At 45.2% G+C, this 17,330-nt stretch overlaps 1 protein-coding gene across 4 annotated transcripts in view; it reads left to right on the top strand.

The window, feature by feature from the left end:
* Positions 1-17,330, top strand: part of GPAM (glycerol-3-phosphate acyltransferase, mitochondrial) — a 727,629-nt gene that overhangs the window by 314,714 nt on the left and 395,585 nt on the right. For all 4 annotated transcript variants that reach the window (XM_069611788.1, XM_069611787.1, XM_069611786.1 and 1 more), the window contains exon 12: positions 3,117-3,202. In XM_069611788.1, the coding sequence (XP_069467889.1) occupies positions 3,117-3,202 (86 nt within the window). The remainder of the gene's footprint in view (positions 1-3,116; positions 3,203-17,330) is intronic.

The raw sequence follows: 17,330 nt of genomic DNA, 5'->3' as shown, positions 1-17,330 counted from the left end.
CCAGAGCTGGAGCAACCCTAGAAGGCCTGGAGCAAGGACTGCCAAATTGAGCCAGTGAGTACAGGGGAGGCTGCAGTATGGCGAGGGAGCGCTCACTACAGGAAGCCAAACCAGGGGCAGCTGGGTTTACCTGGCAGTGCCCAAGCCAGAGCTCCTCACCTTGGCCAGACAGGAAAGGCCAGGCCTTTGAGGGGCATGTTGTGATTCTCTGACCTCAGGAAACATCCCATATATAACATTACAGCTCCCAAAACCGACAGAATGCTGTTTTAGGGGAGCTGGCGAAGTGGGAGCAAAATAACATTGCATTGTGGGACTTGAAGCCCAAAGACAATTTTTTTTTTTGTAGAACTTTTGAGCAAGGTGGTGCATGAGAAGGAGCAGCCCCTCCAGGGCTATGGCGAACCAGGCATAGGAGAGTGACAAACCGAGGGGTTAATCCGAAGGGGCAGGAAGCCAGAGACCTAGCCCCCCGGCAAGACATCGTTCTTTCCAAAAGGCTGTGAGAGTTGCGCACAAAGGGAGAAAGAGTCTTCCAAGTGCTACAAGATTACCAGCCACCCTCCTGGGTGAAAGGCAGAGTTGGGGAGGTGCAAAGGCGGCAGTGGTAACAACCTTGACTGCTAAATCAAAGGCGAAAAATGGAAAGCATCTTAGCACGACCAGAGAGTTAAGGGAAGCAAAGAAAGCCCAGTCTGTGTTTAATTAAAATGCTTGAAACAGTATCCGAGGGATGAAGGGTACACGAGCGCCGATAAGCTGCGAGCGGAAGTGAATCCATTGTTAAGAACTGTGAATATGAAATACAAAGTAGCAGAGTGGTCCGGCAAAGTGAGATTGCTCAATCGAAAGTCTCTGTGAAATGTTTTAAAGCTGTACAGGCAGAGGGAAGTGAGAGATGAGCGTTGAGTGAAAAGCTCACAAAACTGAGCTTTGTTTTGTTGAATCGGACAAGTGGACGAAAGGTGGGTCCGAGCCCGACTTGGGGAGATCCATGTGAAAGGTAAAAGGAGGGTCCGAGCCCGACCAAGGGAGGGTTCTACGTTATTTCGCCGCGGTATTTTTCATCGCAGGTTTTTTCATTGCTTTTTTTTTTGGGGGGTTACTGCCCCAAACCCCCCGTTTTTTTTATTTAATTCCCTTACACCCACAACCATATATTTCATTTTTTAACAAGTTTTTTTCGAAATAAAAACAGCGATGAAAAAACCTGCGATGAAAAATACCGCAGTGAAATGCGTTTATACCCAAGGGAGACCCGTGTGTGAAAGAAACAGGAGGATCTGAGCTCGACTGAGGAAAGACCCATTTGAAAAGCAAGTCATACGTAACAAGTACTTTTTCCAAAAGACATTGCAACTGAAGGAAAATATTTAAAGTGGAAGTAAAGGGAGAAAGGAGGGTTGAAGTGGTCATGTGGAGGTGAAAGTGAAAAATCCTCAGTTTCAAAAGTCTTCAACAGTGAAATCGAAATAGGAAAGGAGATTTCAGCCCAGCCCAGCCCAACTGAGGGGAACCCATTGTGTGGAATGTGAAAAGCTTGGGCAAGGGAAGCCCACCAAGGAGAAAAGGTTTGAGCCTGATTGAGGGGAACCTATTGTGAACTGTGATCAAATACAAGAACTGTTTTGCTGAAACTGTAAAAGCTTGAAGGATGACCTGAAGCTGGGTGAGCCGAACCAGAGAGGATAAACCTGTGAACTTGTGACTCACACTTGGATGGCCAAGAAGGCTCTGGAGGGCAGAGCCAGCCGCCAACCCCGTGCTATACAATGTGGGGTCGAGAATTAATAGTATTTATATTGCCATTCTGACATTTCGTTTCACCGCTGATCTTTTTTCCTTTTGAAGATACATATCCCTATATCACAGTAGAGTGTATTGGAGTGAAGGCATGCATTAGGTTTTTGTTAGTATAATCCTTTATTGTTTAAGACTCAGTAGGACTGTTCCTTTATTATTTGATTGTCGAGGTTACTCCCATCTTAGTTATAGGGCAAGACAGGAGTTTTTCAAACCCTCTTGAATTTAACAGTAAAGGTTTTGAAACTTGCAACTCTTGTACCAGTGTGTACTTGTGATACCATGCCTGCCATACACTAGCTTTGTTGCCCTTTCTGTGATTGTTGAGACTGGAATAGTCGTATTTTACCTGCAGGGTGCCTCACTCTCCAACTGGTAAAATGTTTTGAGCAGCCAAGTCAATCCCTCAGAAGTCAAAGATCCTGTTACGGCTTTTGATTATCCCACCAAGGAAGTTCCACACAAAATATCTGTATAAATGCATTCTCTATATAAAAAGGTGGTGCATTGGTCGTTATCGCAAAATGCGCAGATAAGTACACATTTGCAAATTGAAGTAAATGGGTACAAATCTAGACGGTCTTCCACATAACCAATGTAAAATACTTCACACTAGTTTAACTGAACTTTTTGTTCGACACCGATGTTAGGAGCTGAAATTCGTACTACACTGCAAGTCGGTGTTCCGTCCATAGGCCCAAAGGAACAAATGGACCAATGCTATTCTGTTGGTGAATCATGCATGTGCACACGAGGCCCTGAAGACAGTTCATGCCCAAAGAAGACCTAATCACTACTGCTTTCTTCACTAGTATTTTGTGATTCCACCTTCCCACTAGCCCCCCACCCCACAAACGGATCTCCATACAGTGAGTCCAGTACAAAGATTGACATCATAAGGCTAGTGTGAAGGTAAAAGGGGAAATGAGCCGTACCATCCCTTAAGTAACTTGGTGTGCTGAACCCTCGTTTAAGGCAATATTGCCCATTTACTTTGCTTTGGGTAGCTCACAAATGTGCACGCTTGCTCACCATCATATAACTCGGTTTGCTTAAGAGGAGTGGAAATGCCAAGCCAATACCACTCTGATGCGCATTAAATGAAAGCAGCAAAAAATATTAGTTTTGAACAGCTTTTATAGTACTTACATACTTGGATACCTTCCCAGGTCATTGGCGCAATATAAATGCCTTTCATTTCACCTGTGTCCACATTCCTCACCCATTATCTCAAACACTTGGAAGCTTCAGCACCATTTAAATTTGGCATTAAACCACACCTGAATTCTGAAGCTTTTAATTTATTTTTGCAGGAGTACCTGGAGAGCCAAGTACAGAAACCTTTACCCATTCGCCTTTCGATGGAACAAGCCCTCCTGCCCGCCATACTCTCTGCCAGGTAAGCCCGGTGCTGGGTACATTTGCCCCTGCAACCATTGAAGGGCCCACTCTGCAAACATGAAATACATTGGTTATTTACTGGACATAGCCAAATGAGCTCTATTTTGAGTTTAATTCTTCAAAATTCCATAGAAAGTTAAAGCCAAGTGCGTGTTTAGAAGTGACTGGTTTGTTGGTCCAATTAATCGAGAAACATATTAAACATATCGGACATTCACAAATTGCCTGTGCATTGACCCATATCAAGCTCCCAATTCCATCTCTAGCTACTCTCGCTGGGTGATTGGTTGAGCACCTGTGCGATATTAGCATCCCGTAAGTGGCACGCAACCTTTCTGGCCTGACCGAAGGCAGGTGGTGTTAGGTGTTGCTTGGCCTGTATTCAGAGCTTCTGCAGAGCTGCATGCCCCTTAACTCGGCTTACAATGCCTTATGGGCCCTGCCCCCCGGAACATTATTAGCACCTGCGTTTGGAATACAGTAGTGCTAAGCCAAGCCTTGTAAAAAAGAAAAAAGATGAAAAAAAGAAATATATATTTCTACAAGCTTGCCAATGCTGGATTCTTCCATCTCAACGTTTATTTTAGCCTACACTTCAGCGTGCAGCCAAGCATCTAGCAAAGGTGGGTTAACCAATTGCCCTTTTTAGGAATGATTTTTAGCCATAGTATGCTTACAATGCCCTTATGGGCCCCGCTCCCCGTAACATTATTAGCATGACCATGGTTAGTAGTGCAGCAGCAAAATGCTCCGAGGTAAATGGTGCCACCCTGAATAATAACTGGGACTGGGTGGATTAACCTTTCACCCAATCCTACCCATTTATTGTGCAAAGGCTATTGCAAAAGGTATTTATGCTGCTGAGGTCTGGTGTTATGTGATTGTAACCCCAATTCAAGTTAAAAGAAACAAGCTGCATTTTTGGGGTGGTGGTAGGGAGATTTCAGTTTTATGCTTAATCCCCTGTCCTATTGAGACACCTAGCCCTTTTTGCTGGACTTCTGGACCCTTTTCTTCTCCTGAATGAGGGGAGCCTTTTTCCCCCCTCATTCATTCTTGTATGCTCAAACCGTGGGAACTCTGTTCTTTGTTTTACCTTATTTCATGGAGTCTTGCTTTCATCCGTATCTCTTAAAGGTATCTGTGTTACACTTTTGCGGCACACAGCACTCTATGTGCAGTGTTGCTGGGAACTCTGTGTTCTCCTTTTTATATTCTTTCCTTTTCCCTGCTCTTAAGGAAAGAGGAATACTGTGTATCCTTCCAAAAACTTTCTTATGAGAGATTTGAACACCCCATCTTATGTGAAGTGCTAAGGGGATATCTAGTATCCCCCTATTCTCTGCTCCTATGGCCTTCTGGTCATAGTGACAACCCTATATTTTTATAATTATGGCTGGTGGCAGTGAACATGTTCTACCAACCTTTGTGCTATTTTCTACCGCAGGCTGTATACAAAAGCCCAGTTATGCACAAAAGGGTCACCTATGTTCTAACATGGTGGCTCCTTTCTTTTTTCGCCATTTCTTCTTTGGTTGTCCTTCCATTGTGGGAGGGGGCGGTCTGAATTTGTCTTTTGCCTTTGGCAGGAACCCTTTGTGTAACCCGCCTTCAGAAGTGCCCCAGGACCGCCCAGTGGCTGACCAGCTCTGAGTTTGGGCTACCCTGCTGCAGACATCGCCATTCTGGGTTGAGGCCTGGAACTTGGGGGATCTTCAGCTTGTGCATCAGGACTCTGCAAAATGTTGTGGTCCTAACATCAAGGGGACCCAAGATAGGAGGGAAAGTCTGAGTGTGGCAAGTGAATCCCTTGGATTGCCATGCATTGGTGGCTGCCCTCCAAAACTGCTCACCTGCATCCATTCCTGTCCTAAGTGGGGCCCTGCCCCGAGTTATTTTGCATTTCTTTACTAGAAGACTGTGTACCATTTATAGTCCACAAACTGAGAACTGCTTGAACCTGCAAACATTGGGGATCAAAGGCTGCGTGTTACGGCAGGAAAAGTGACCTTGGACCCTCTTCAACCGCCCTGGAAAGAATCGGAGTACAGGGGTGAGTTGTAGCGATACTTAGCCGAATCCCGATCTCCCTTTTAAAAAGTTTTGGTAACTTTTAAAAGCTTTTTTTGGGTGAGGGGGGAGGCAACCCATGCACGATGAGCAACCCTCCTGTTTGGGAGAATTTTCATTTCTGTGCTAATTACCTTTAACTTTGGAGACCCCGAGCTCTTTTTCTGGACTCATGGCATTTTATTTTTAACTCCTGAGTGAGTGGGACTTACTTTTGTGTCTAGGACTTTTGTGTCTCTCACTGTTTAATGGGGTCTGGTAAACTCCATAGGCATCTGCCTTTGGCATTACCTTTTGTGCAGTGCCGCTGAAGTCCCTTGGACTTCTCTTAATGTTTAACTACATTTTCTTGGGTGATCTACTCTTCCCAAGAATAGTAAGATGACTTCTGTTTTACTTACCTTTTCTTTTGTGGGACCAGCATACAGCGCCCTATGTAGAGTGCTGGAGGTTACATAGTAACTCCTTTATCCCACTCCTCATTTAATATTCTGTTACACTAACTGACTTGAATGGCTGGTGACATTGGCTTCTTTTTTACTGCCATGTGTATGCAGTCCATTTACTCAAAATGGCCCCTCTTTTTTTTCGCCATTTCTTGTCAGTTTCTTCTGGGTTTTTACTCTGTTTGAATAGGATTTAAATCCTTTGTGCATTTTGCCTTTGGTGGGCTTCAGACCTGAATCCCACCCAGGCTCCAGTGCGCCTGGAAAGGCAGGAAGTGACGGAGGGTCCCGAAACTCTCCTGTCCTTTGCCTTTAGGAATGCCTGAATGCATCCAGCCCTGATTGGCTGGCTGTCCATTCAGGATAGCCACCCTGCTGTTTGAGTGACAGCTAGGCTGTGCATGAATGGGAGACACCTGCTTAAAAGGAGAGGGTTTTGGGACTGAAGACAGTCGAACACTGGGAAGAACAACGTGGTGAAGAAACCGTGAACAAAGCTTGCTGCATCCTCCTGGACCATTGAACAGATCGTTGAAGCCCTGCTGCTGTGCTGAAACTCCTTTTTCTAATCGACAAGAGAAGCTCCGGAAGGGATGACTTTTTTTTCTCTTGGGTTAGTGGGACCAACTAATCCTGAGATAGATGAACTCCACTGGAGCATCTTCCCCGACTTGTTGTACTTTTCTGCTGCTGCAGGAACAGAGTGCAAGCTGTCGAGAAATACGTAGTCTAGTGCAATGTCTTTAATTGGCCAGACGCTCCAGGAGTCTCCTGAGGACCCTCTAGAAGCAGGACGACCAGAGCTAGAGTCCCCCTCACCAGAGTGCAGGACTCAAGAAGTGAAGAAAGCCCATCCGGTATCCAAGATCCACGGTGGTGCTTTTTACAGAGCGCTGAAACCGCAAAAGGCAGCTGATGCAAAAAGAGCCTTTAGCTACTGCTGACCTCCAAAATGCTGGTGCAGTAGTCCCCAAACGTCCTCCATCTTGTCCCCACGACTGAGGCCCAAGAACCCAGGATCTGCATCGCTGCAACCAGACAGAAGCCAGCTGGACCACTCTTCTAACCAAAGGTACTTACCTTTGCTCGTCTCAGTTGAGACTTGCAGTAGCTACCTTGCTAGAGTTGACTTCAGCTCTACCCTTCACAAGTGGAACAGCTTGTGACCCTACAGTGATTTTCCTTAACAAACTCACTAACTTTGTGCAAGACTTTGGTGTCTAAGAAGGTGCCTCAGCACCATAGACTGTGCTCCAATTGACTTTGGCTGTCCTGGCTCCCTGCAGACTCTTCTAGTCCATTTGACTTTGATACTTACTGTCCCTCTTAGGTGATAACTTGGTTTTTAACTGTTATTGCGGGGAAAGGTTTTTATCTAGACTTCATTGGGAGATTTAAGTGCTTGCATGCCCAGAGAACCTGTTTAACCTTTTTCCTTAACTTAACCTTTCCTTTCTACAAAATCTCAGAACCTAGAAAGCTTACTAGTGATATATAAATGCTTTACTGTCCTAGTCAGTGAAGACACCTCAGGGTGTAGGAAGTGTGTAAGAAGCATCTCTAAAGAGTATCTACTAGCTTTGTGTGGGTTCTGGAATATTATTTTAAAGTATATTTGATTGTTACACGTATTGCCCTTTTTCAAATAATGCTTATTTAAAAACGACTGTTAAATAAATAACTATTTAGAACAACCTTGAGTTTGAGTGTTACTTGGCTACTTGTATTGATGGATTTCATTGCTAGAGCTCACATTTAACCCTCTTGAGATAAGCCTGGCTGCTCCGTCACACTACCAATTTGTTTAGTACAGACCTATACCAAAAAGTGGGTTACCTAATACCTACAGGACAAGGGGTGTGTAGTCTACCAAAAGGTTACTATGTTAATTCTTGCCCAACAGCTTAAAAGGCAAGGGTTTTGGGACTAGAGCCACAGTTGCCGTCTGGAGGACAACATCCGATGAAGACGTGAAGAGAAGCCAGCAGCACCCTTCTAAGCTTCATTTTGGCTCAAACCCCAACTTTCTGTTACTTTCCAAGGCTGCAGAATCCTAATGCCCGGGGACCCCTGACTATTATAGAGTGCATTGTCTTCGGAAGTGCAAATCCGTCCAAAACTATATGGGCATCCAGTGGATCTTCATCAACAGAGTCCAGGTCCGAGGGATCAAGTAATTTCTAACCAGAGTTGTTCGTTTTTCTTTGGCGCTGAGAAAAAGGTGCCAAAACCACAAAGAGCCGCTGAATCAAGGATAATCCATTGCTGCCGAGTCCCTCTCTCGTGTTGCTGCTGGAACCCTCCAGACATCCTCCTTTTCGTCACCAAGGATTAGGCTCAAGGGTCTGTAACACTGCAACAGTAAGGCATCCAGCTGGAACAAATTATTCTTCAGTTCACAAGGGTCTGCAGTGCTTGGGGTACCTCTACCTTTTGACAATTGTGGTGCTTCCTAGCTTGGAGTACTATTGTAAACCCTTTCAAGTTGACCTCAACTCACTTGCGCTGGCCTTTCAGCCTGTGATTCTTCAAGGTGGCTCCTCTTGAGCTTCTGTGATTTTTCTACTAAACTATTGACTGTTCTAAAACACTTTCTAAGAAGAGAGCATCAGAACTTTGAACTGGCCCATTGACTTCGACTGTCCTGGCTCCCTAAAGGCCCCCTTCTGAACCTATTGGCTTTGGCAGTGCTTGTGCCCGTGCAAGTTTTAATTGTTGAACACTACTATTGCTAGGATAAAAGACTGCTTGCATCCCTCTGGGAGAATCTAACTGTGTGTGTTTTTTTTTTTTTGTTGTTAATAGAATACGAAGTATGTTCTGATCTAACTATAACCTTTCCTATCCCCTTTCTACCTGCGGTGTTCCCCAGAGGGTCTAACCTCTCTCCCTGTCTTTTCACCAATACCTGGCAAATCTCGCCCACTGCATTGCCATTTTCTGCTCCAATTCCCAGTGCTATGCTGACGATACTCAACTCATTTTCAGGCTTCCCTCGGCCACCTCCTTTCATCTCTTATTGCCTAATTGCTATTCAGGATTGGTGTGCCGCCAACAATCTCTGCCTTAATGCCAGCAAGATGGAGATCCTCATCGGCACACCTGCACCCTCCTTTCCCCTCACTCTGGCCGGCCTCCCTTGGCCCCCCTCTTATCCCCACCTGCGAGGCTAAGAACTTTGAAGTCTTCTTTGATTAGACGCTTTTCTTCTCTGCCCAAATCTCTCTAAAAAGTCAAACTTCCTACTGCACCTCAGAGGTACTCTGCCTTTCCTCTCCTTCCCCCAGAAGCTCACTGTTTCTCGAGCCCTGGTTCTCTCTAGGTTGAACTATTGTAACAGCCTCTTTCTAAATCTACCTGCCTCTACTCTGCCCTTTGCAACTCATTCAGAACAGGACTGCAAGACTTGTCCTCAAGCCCTGGGATCCGTATCTCTCCAGCCCTGAAATCTCTCCGCTGGCTCCCAGTGAATGCAAGGATTAAATTCAAAACCCTCTGCATTGTCCACAAGGCTTTCTAGGGCCTGGGTCCAAAATACCTTTAGCTATCCCTTCATAAATACCTCCCCTCTTGAGCTCTTCGCTCCTCGACCTCTAACTTCCTCAGGGCCAGTCATTTTTCAAACAAACGAGCTCGGGGTAGATCTCTGTTCGGCTGGGGCCTCCCACTGGAACAACCTCCCTGCCACTCTGTAACTTGAGGAGAACAATCTCCGGTTCCAGAAGCACCTCAAGACCTTCCTCTGCGTCTGCCTGTTAGGGAGAATTCTCATAAATGTGCTAATTCCCTTCACCTTAGACCCCAAGCAACTTTGCTGGATTTTGAGGACTTGATTTTTTTTCCTGGAAAGAGTGAGTCTTTTTCCCACGCTCTCATGTATTTTGATGTGCGTTTTACTCTTGTGTTCTTTGATTATGGAGTTTTAGATAACTCCATAGGCATCATCTTTTCATGTGTTATACAGCACCTTCAGTTCAGTGACACAGGGATGTATTTTAGACTTCCAAAAGGTTGAAGTACCTTCTATGGGATAAACTACTGTTTCCCAGAGAATGTAAAGTGAAATTGACTTTACTAGTCTTTCCAAATTCCTACACCCAGCACTCCCTATCTTACAACAGTGCTGGAGGGGTTACATAGTATGCCCTATGTCTAAATACTCATGTAGCTGTGAAATGCTACCCTTTCCTATCGAATGGCTGGTGGCAGTGGTTTTGCAACAAACTACCATGATTTTTCCTGACCATGAACACCGGTAGCTAAAAATCGCGGGTGCCATGTTTTTCAAGATGGCGCTTTAAGCCCCTTTGTTAAAACAGGTCCGGTCTTTTTTCGCCATTTCATTTTGGAAAGGTCCTTCTGGAGTTTGTCTCCTCGTGCCAAACCAGGTTTGGTCCCTTTGTTCTTACGCCTTTGGTGGGCTTCAGGACTGAAGACCGTCTCTGGCGCCCCCGAGTGTCTGGGGTAGGCAGGAGGTGACCGAAACTCCCTGCGCTTAGTCTCCTAGGAGACCCAAATGCACTCTGGTGTGATTGGCTGGCTGACTGTCCAGCAAGGACAGCCACCCGGCTGGGTGGGTGACAGCTAGGCTGGAATGAAAGGGAGAAAACTGTTTAAAAGGCGAGTCTCTTGGCTTGGAAGGCATTGTCGACCCCTGGAACGAAAGAACCGAAGACAAGCTGGAAGAGGACAGCTGCTGCAACTCCTGGACCGGTAATTTGCCCAGTGAAGCCCCGCTGCAGGTCCGAATTGCCAAGTTCATCTCGAAAGAGAAGCCCCTACAAGGACGACTTCTTCCTTTGAGTTGGTGGGCCCAATCAACTCGTAAGCCACCTGGATACCATTCTCTGAGCTGGTTAGGTTTAACCAGGGGCAAGGACACCAGCTTGTGTGCTTGACTACAGCTAATCGAACCAAAGATCTTCCGTTTGCCAGTTTGTTTGACCAGTCCCGTGTAGTGCAGGAGTCCCCCGACATTCTCCCTCTTGTCCCCATAACTGAGGCTCAGGAACAGTGAGATCTGCAGGAACTGCCAGCAATCAATGTCTTCAGCTGCATCTTTTCTTCATATTACGGTACTCTGCCAACCCGATTGAGAGAACTTGCCTCTTGCGGTGAACGTTTGTGGAACTGGCCCAACTTGCAGGCCTAATCAACTTGTGACCCAACATATGATTCTTTTTCGTACAAGCCACTTCTGAGAACTTTGGCACAGACTTTACCGTTTTCTACAAGAACTGCTCTTTCCTATCCGAAACACTAGCCCATTGAGTTTGGCCTAGGCCTATTGAACTGAATCGGGTCCTCTAGTGAACTGAAACTATTTGCACTGCCTAAGAAAGTATTTGTGATCTATTTTATTAACTTGCCTTTTTACTCCTATTTAAAATGACTGAAATGCCATTTTGCTCCTATTTCAGAACTTATTGATTTGGTACTGAATGTGTTTGTGTATGATATTAAGTTGCCTAGAATGTTTTCATATAACTGTGTAATAAATTAAGAAGTGTTTTACCAAGAAACCTTGAGTGTAAGTGTCTACTTGAACCACTGTGATTGTAACACCTCTGTTTAACATCCTTTTACTACTCACATTCCCTCTTGAGATAAGCCTGACTGCTCAGCTTGCTACCAAAAACTGTGTAGTACAGACGTCTACCAAAGGTTGGTTTTGCTTACACCTGTAGTCCTAATTGTATGTGGTGGTCCCAGAGGGTACTGCATGCAATTCTGCCTAGCGCTGCCTTCTCCCCTTCACTCCCCTGCTGATGATCTCTCTCTCGGCACTGTGCACTTGGCCTACCCTCTGTTTTCCGGGCCCAGTTAACTGCTCACCTTGCCACCCACCCGCACTGCCTCCTGGCAATCCCTTGCACTGGGGTCTATCTGTTACCCTACAGTCCCCCCCCCCCCCTTCCCACTTTATTCCTGCACTTATCAGACATACCCTGTCTGGTACCTTAATGCCAGCACTTGCCATTTGCTGGCTGGACTGCCACTGTTACGTTTTATTATTTATATTATCTGTTTTCCTCTGCTCTGCACTTTCCACTTCTCCCCCCTTCCATGCACTTTTCCCCTTTCCCTCTCCCATGCACTTGTGCGTTCTCAATTTCACTGGGCCTAGTAAGATCGATTGTGTTTTTATTTTTTTGGTTCTCCCCCGTGCCCCTCCCTTGCCTTGTCGCACTCTGAAACACTTGTGTATGAGCGCAATACAAATAAAATATCAGTATCAATTTATAACTCCATTTTGCAAAGGTCATACAAAGTAAGTGTTATTATCAAATAACGTCGCTCAATGTGCTGGAAAATGTATAACATATGGAAAATTACTCCCCTGCATTAGTATTCTTTATTAATTGAATCCTAATTTGGAATTAATTAGTGGCTGCTTTTTAAAGAATGCTTTAAATATCTGTATATATAAATATATATTTATAAAATAACTTGGTGTGTATGTAATTTACTGGATACCTGCATTTACTGATTTCATTGTATAGCTTTACAGCTCACATTAACCCTCTAAAGAGAAGCCTGGCTGCTCAGTCACACCACCAAACTTTGTAGCACAAGCCTATATTAAAAGGTGGGTTACCTAATAAGAGAAGCCATGTGTAATCCCACACCAGTTAGACTGCATAATTTCTTACCGAACTCCTCCTTATTAGAATCCCGATTCATGCCACCCTGGCTCTGCAACAGGAAGTGCCAGGTTTCCAGTGAATTCCATTACTATTCCCACTACCATTCATAAAGCTTCTCAACAGGGCCTCACAGTAGCCACTGAAGCGGAGTTAATGCGTGACCTGCATTTCAGAGGTGTCGAACTCTTTGCTGCTAAGGGAAACTGCATATATTTTTGTTGTAGCATGCCCAGACTTGCTCTCCACCCTTCAGGTAGTAATTGGAGTTTAGCAAGCTGCACAGATACTTTGAATCTAGGTCAGTGCTATGTTGCCAGTCTCTTTGCACTAATGGGACGGTAGCATACTTGCTGCGAGATTGCCCAAAGTCCAAAATAATTTAATTGAGGTGGGAGACCATGGCAATCAGCGGTTAAAGTACATATGTTTATACAGCTCACTCCACATATAGCATATTTTGCAAGTAGCTGAATAAAAAAGGTGGACTCTTCAGATCTCTCACTGCAGTAAAAAATCATGTGCTGCATTTTACATTTACAGACATGAATGTTTGCCTGCCTGGTAAAGAACTGGTGCAGCTTGGCAAACGTGCCGAGTGAGGGGACATGGTCTCCATGTGGCTATTACACGAGCTGCTGCTTGCTCTTTGAATACTTCAAGCATTTTACATTGCCATCTTGGGCCCAAACTTGCTAGCAGGGCCGTAAACTATGCCCAGAGAATGGGGTCACCCCTAACAATCAATTTGATACAGGGCACTGAACCACTCCAAAATGGAACACACAAATAAAGGAAAAGAGATCATGAAGGCATGCACCACTTGAGCATGAGAATATTGTGGTCTACCAAGGTCCAGCGCCTGTGTACCAACCACGCCCATGTAAACAGTACATCAACGTTCATATTAACTTTCTAGTTATATGATGTACGGAGGCTCAGATGGCATGAATGCCATATGCATATGTCTAGGCGAGAAATGTGAGCAACATGCATGATTTACCATTTACCTGTGAAATGGGTGGAGGCGGGACGTGGCTGGTGAGGTTATGGATTAGGAAATAAGGATTCGAGAAGTCACACTCTAAAATACTAATGTCAGATCTGACACTAAATCTCAGACTTCGATAAATTACAGGTGAGTGGCATCTACCACGTTGACTGGAGGGGAGGGGTGTCCTCCAATATCCTCCACATTGGACATTGTCTTTCAGGACGTATAGTGTCGTGGAAGGTCTGAAGTTTTCTTTTCTATAATGTCTACATTCTGAGTATGCCAGTAGGAGAAAGCCTGGTGAGCAACAGGTACAGAAAATATTACTCCTTTCTTGCTCCTGTTTATCGCCCATTCAATTAAACTCCTCATTGGCTGGTATGGCAGAAAACAGCAAAAACAACAATCTTTGACTCATTGAGAGCCTGCTAAATCCAGATGCCGTTCACTATATATGCATTTGCCCTTGTGGGCAATTGGATTTATATGGGTTGATTGGATCTTCCTTTCCACCATGCGAATGAGTGTTTTGGTGTAGCATTTTTGGATTCTCTCCCACCCTTTTACAATCTAATTTCTTCCATCAGCCTGAATTGTTGAAGTCTGCGCATCAGTATGGTAAGGACACTGGGGCTTGGTGAAGGCTCAGGTTCACCTTCCCCGGTTTTTTTTATTTTACATTTTTACCTCTGCCAGCTTTAGTGGTTGTAACTCGACCTCCTTTGACCACATCGGGAGATACTGTTGCGAGGGAGAGGGGTTCCAGCTTATACATACTTCACTGGAGTTCCTGGGTGTCTTTTAAATGAGCATCCCATCCCGTCAATATCATCTGCTCCTGCCATTATCATGCCAATGTTGGACTCTGTCTTTCGGCCATGGTACTTACTCACAGCTTTGTTTCTCTTGTGTTTCCTGACTGGTTTTGTTGTCTTGTTTGTTCTAGCACTATGAATCATCTGTGATAGTCTGTAGCTGTGAATGTGTCACAAACCAAATCTGTCTTCCTGCTTTGCATTGTTTTGGCTGCTTTGCCACAATATGCACAAAAGCCAATGAATAATGTGGAGCAGGACATTATGACGCGGCCCTTTCAACGCCTTCTGTTCCAGCGCAACGCGCTGGCCTTGCTGGTCCTTTTGGAGCACACTGTTGGCCACGGCCAGCAAGGTGCAGGGACCTAGCGGTGCTGTATTTTCCCTCAATATGCTGTCATCCTAAAGACATCTAGTGGTTACGGTGACAGTTTGCTGCAAACATGACTTGCAGGACCACAGCAACGTATGTGTTAATGTACAGCAAGTTCTTTTTTTACTGAGCGCCGTGTATTCCTTAAGTGTACTGTCACCCTAACCACTAGATTTATTAGTGTTAAGGGAGGGTTGGTATTTGGTTCAGTTTTGCCGGGTCTGGGATCCAGAAAAGATCTCCCCTGATCTGGGATGCCAGAAAATCCATTTGCACCTTTTAATATTTTAATTCGATCAGACTGCTTTGAACAGTGTTGCTGCTGTCAAAGCCAGGATTCATACAAACATCCTTGGGATCAGGTGCAAAGCACTTGTGTAACGTGGTGATCTTCCAACGAACCTTAGAGGGAGACTGGCGGGCACACAATATACAGCTTAACCCTTCACTTATAACTTGACCCGCCTCTTACCTGTCTCCAAGCCCAGCTCTCCTGGGTTCAAGATCACCCTGGTATACCTTGCTAGGAAGATGGGAAGGGTAGGGAAGATCAAGCGGTTAGGGCAGGCAGGTTCCCCAAATACCCATATTGAGAAAACACATGGTTAGAGTAACTGGAGTACAAAAAAGGTGAGGCAGACAAAAGGAATGCTGGTGTACGGTTCTTTTTAGTTAAACGCTTATTAGTATACTTTTCTGGTACACCAGCTGGATTTTGAGTTTTTTTTTTTACAAAAGGGGCGAAACACGAGACACTATACACAGATTGCACTAAACCTAGCCGCTGCGTAACTAAAGATTACAAAGCAAAAATATGTCCTTAAATATACAAAGTCTATACAGTGCACTGTATAAAACTATTTAAAAATACCTTACTTGCATGACAACCTGGCCAGAGTTGTCTCAAGGTCCTAGCTGCTGCTCTGGTTAATCATTCCTTCCTGCGCTCCTTGGTGCTGGCTCTTCTGGCAGTGGGCGGCAGGCTGCAATAGTGCGTGGGGGGCCCCAAAAGTCTTTATATGGGCTATGCTGCATATATGGTCTATCTGATGCAGCCCAGCACTCAGCAGGAACGTGGAGGGCCCCACACTACTCGCGTCTGCCAGGTGAGGCCCAGGTTGTTCTGGTGGGCCACCTGCAAGGGAGGTGGCCCTTATTTTTAAGTTAAGCCCCCCCCCCACGGAGAGCTAAAAGACAAAGTTGAGCCGAAAACCGATCACCCTGTTGAAGAGTTTCTCCAACTGTCACTGGTGCTCCGCTTGCGCCGGTGACTGTTCTTTTTCTTTTTTAGAGTAATGGGACCCTCGCGTGCTGGTATCTGGTAATATCCCCATAGATGTGGTCACAATACACCATGTTGCCGGGCAAATGTTGTGGCGACATTATATACGGTCACCATATATATGGGATCAAGGGGAGCGGGGACGGTGGGGATGTCCCCCGCATGTTCAGTGTGCTAGCATCCCAGTAAAACTTTGCACTTTTTTTCAAGGTAACTTTTTTGCCAGGCAACATTTTATCACATGAAACCTGCATGCTCACGTGCATGGGGTCTCTTACTGTAACTTGTTTCTCCCTCCACCCGGGTCCCCAGTGCGGCTCGCATCAGGGACCCTATTTCTTTTTTTTAAATTATTTTTCTTTTTGGGTTCCCTGGCGCAGCTTCACGCTGATTGTGATCGTTGCTACCTTTCCTGTCGCAAACTCTGCAGCCGCAAGTGCCTGCTCACATGGAAAATGTCCCTTAACGACTGGGTCTAAGACCACTGTAATAGGCCAGAGGCTTGTGTTCCTGTGGTTTCTTCTGCGCGAGGACTGCCGTCATCACTGAGCCGTTTGAGTGGGACAACAAATAGAATTTGTCCTTATAGTTGGGGGTTGCCAGTGCCTCTTTGAGTTGGCAAAATTCTCGTTCATTTCTCAAGTCTGTTTATGGATCTTTTATCTTTGTGCTTCTTTCAGTGCCTGGAGGAGGGGCTTTGTGAATGTGGAGTAGTCGAACACACATGCCCTGCAATAATTGCACAATCCCAGGAATTGCTGCATCTTTTACTCTGCATGGGGGGTTCAGTATATTGCCTCTACTGTTTCTGCTGTTATCTTCTGTTTTTCAGTAGATATTATCTGTCCCAGATATACCACCTCTTCCTGGCAGTATTGTAACTTGTCCTTGTCCACCTTGTACCCTTTGCCAGTCAGCAAAGTTAAGAGGTGAACTGGGTCTGCCAGCACTGTTCCTCAGTCTCACTGCATACCAATAGATCTACATACTGTATCACTGTACTTGGTACTTGCAGGTTGCTCAAGTCCATTTGGATAACCCTGTTCAATATACTGGGAGATTAACAATACCCTTGCGGTAACCTTGTGTGTTTGAATCTGACCCTCCTGTATGTGAACGACATTTGGTACCTGGAGTCTGGGTGTAGTGTGATGGAGACGTTTTTTGGATCCATTACTGTGAAGTACTTTGCTTTTGGTGGGATGTTGCACAGTATTGTGGCTGGATTCAGAATGAGCGCAAACTCGGCCTCTACAATATTATTTAGGGGCGGAGGTTCTGTATGATTCTCCAAGACCTCACTTTCGATTTCTTTATGGGTTATATGGCTGTGTTGCATGGGGACATGGAAGTCTGTAATATGCTCTGTTGTCAAAGTGCACGAATTGTGGTGTGTGTATATATATGCCTTTTTCTGCAACAGTGGATACTGTTTTGATCTTGTAACAATGCTCTCTATTTCAGTTTTATTCTTACAACCAATGCGCCATTTAGGACTCCCA

This window comes from Ambystoma mexicanum, chromosome 8 (genome assembly GCF_040938575.1).
Source record: "Ambystoma mexicanum isolate Mex_15411 chromosome 8, UKY_AmexF1_1, whole genome shotgun sequence".
Classification (NCBI taxonomy): domain Eukaryota; kingdom Metazoa; phylum Chordata; class Amphibia; order Caudata; family Ambystomatidae; genus Ambystoma; species Ambystoma mexicanum.
Note: the sequence above shows the minus strand (reverse complement) of the source record. Positions and strands in the feature narration are given on the sequence as shown.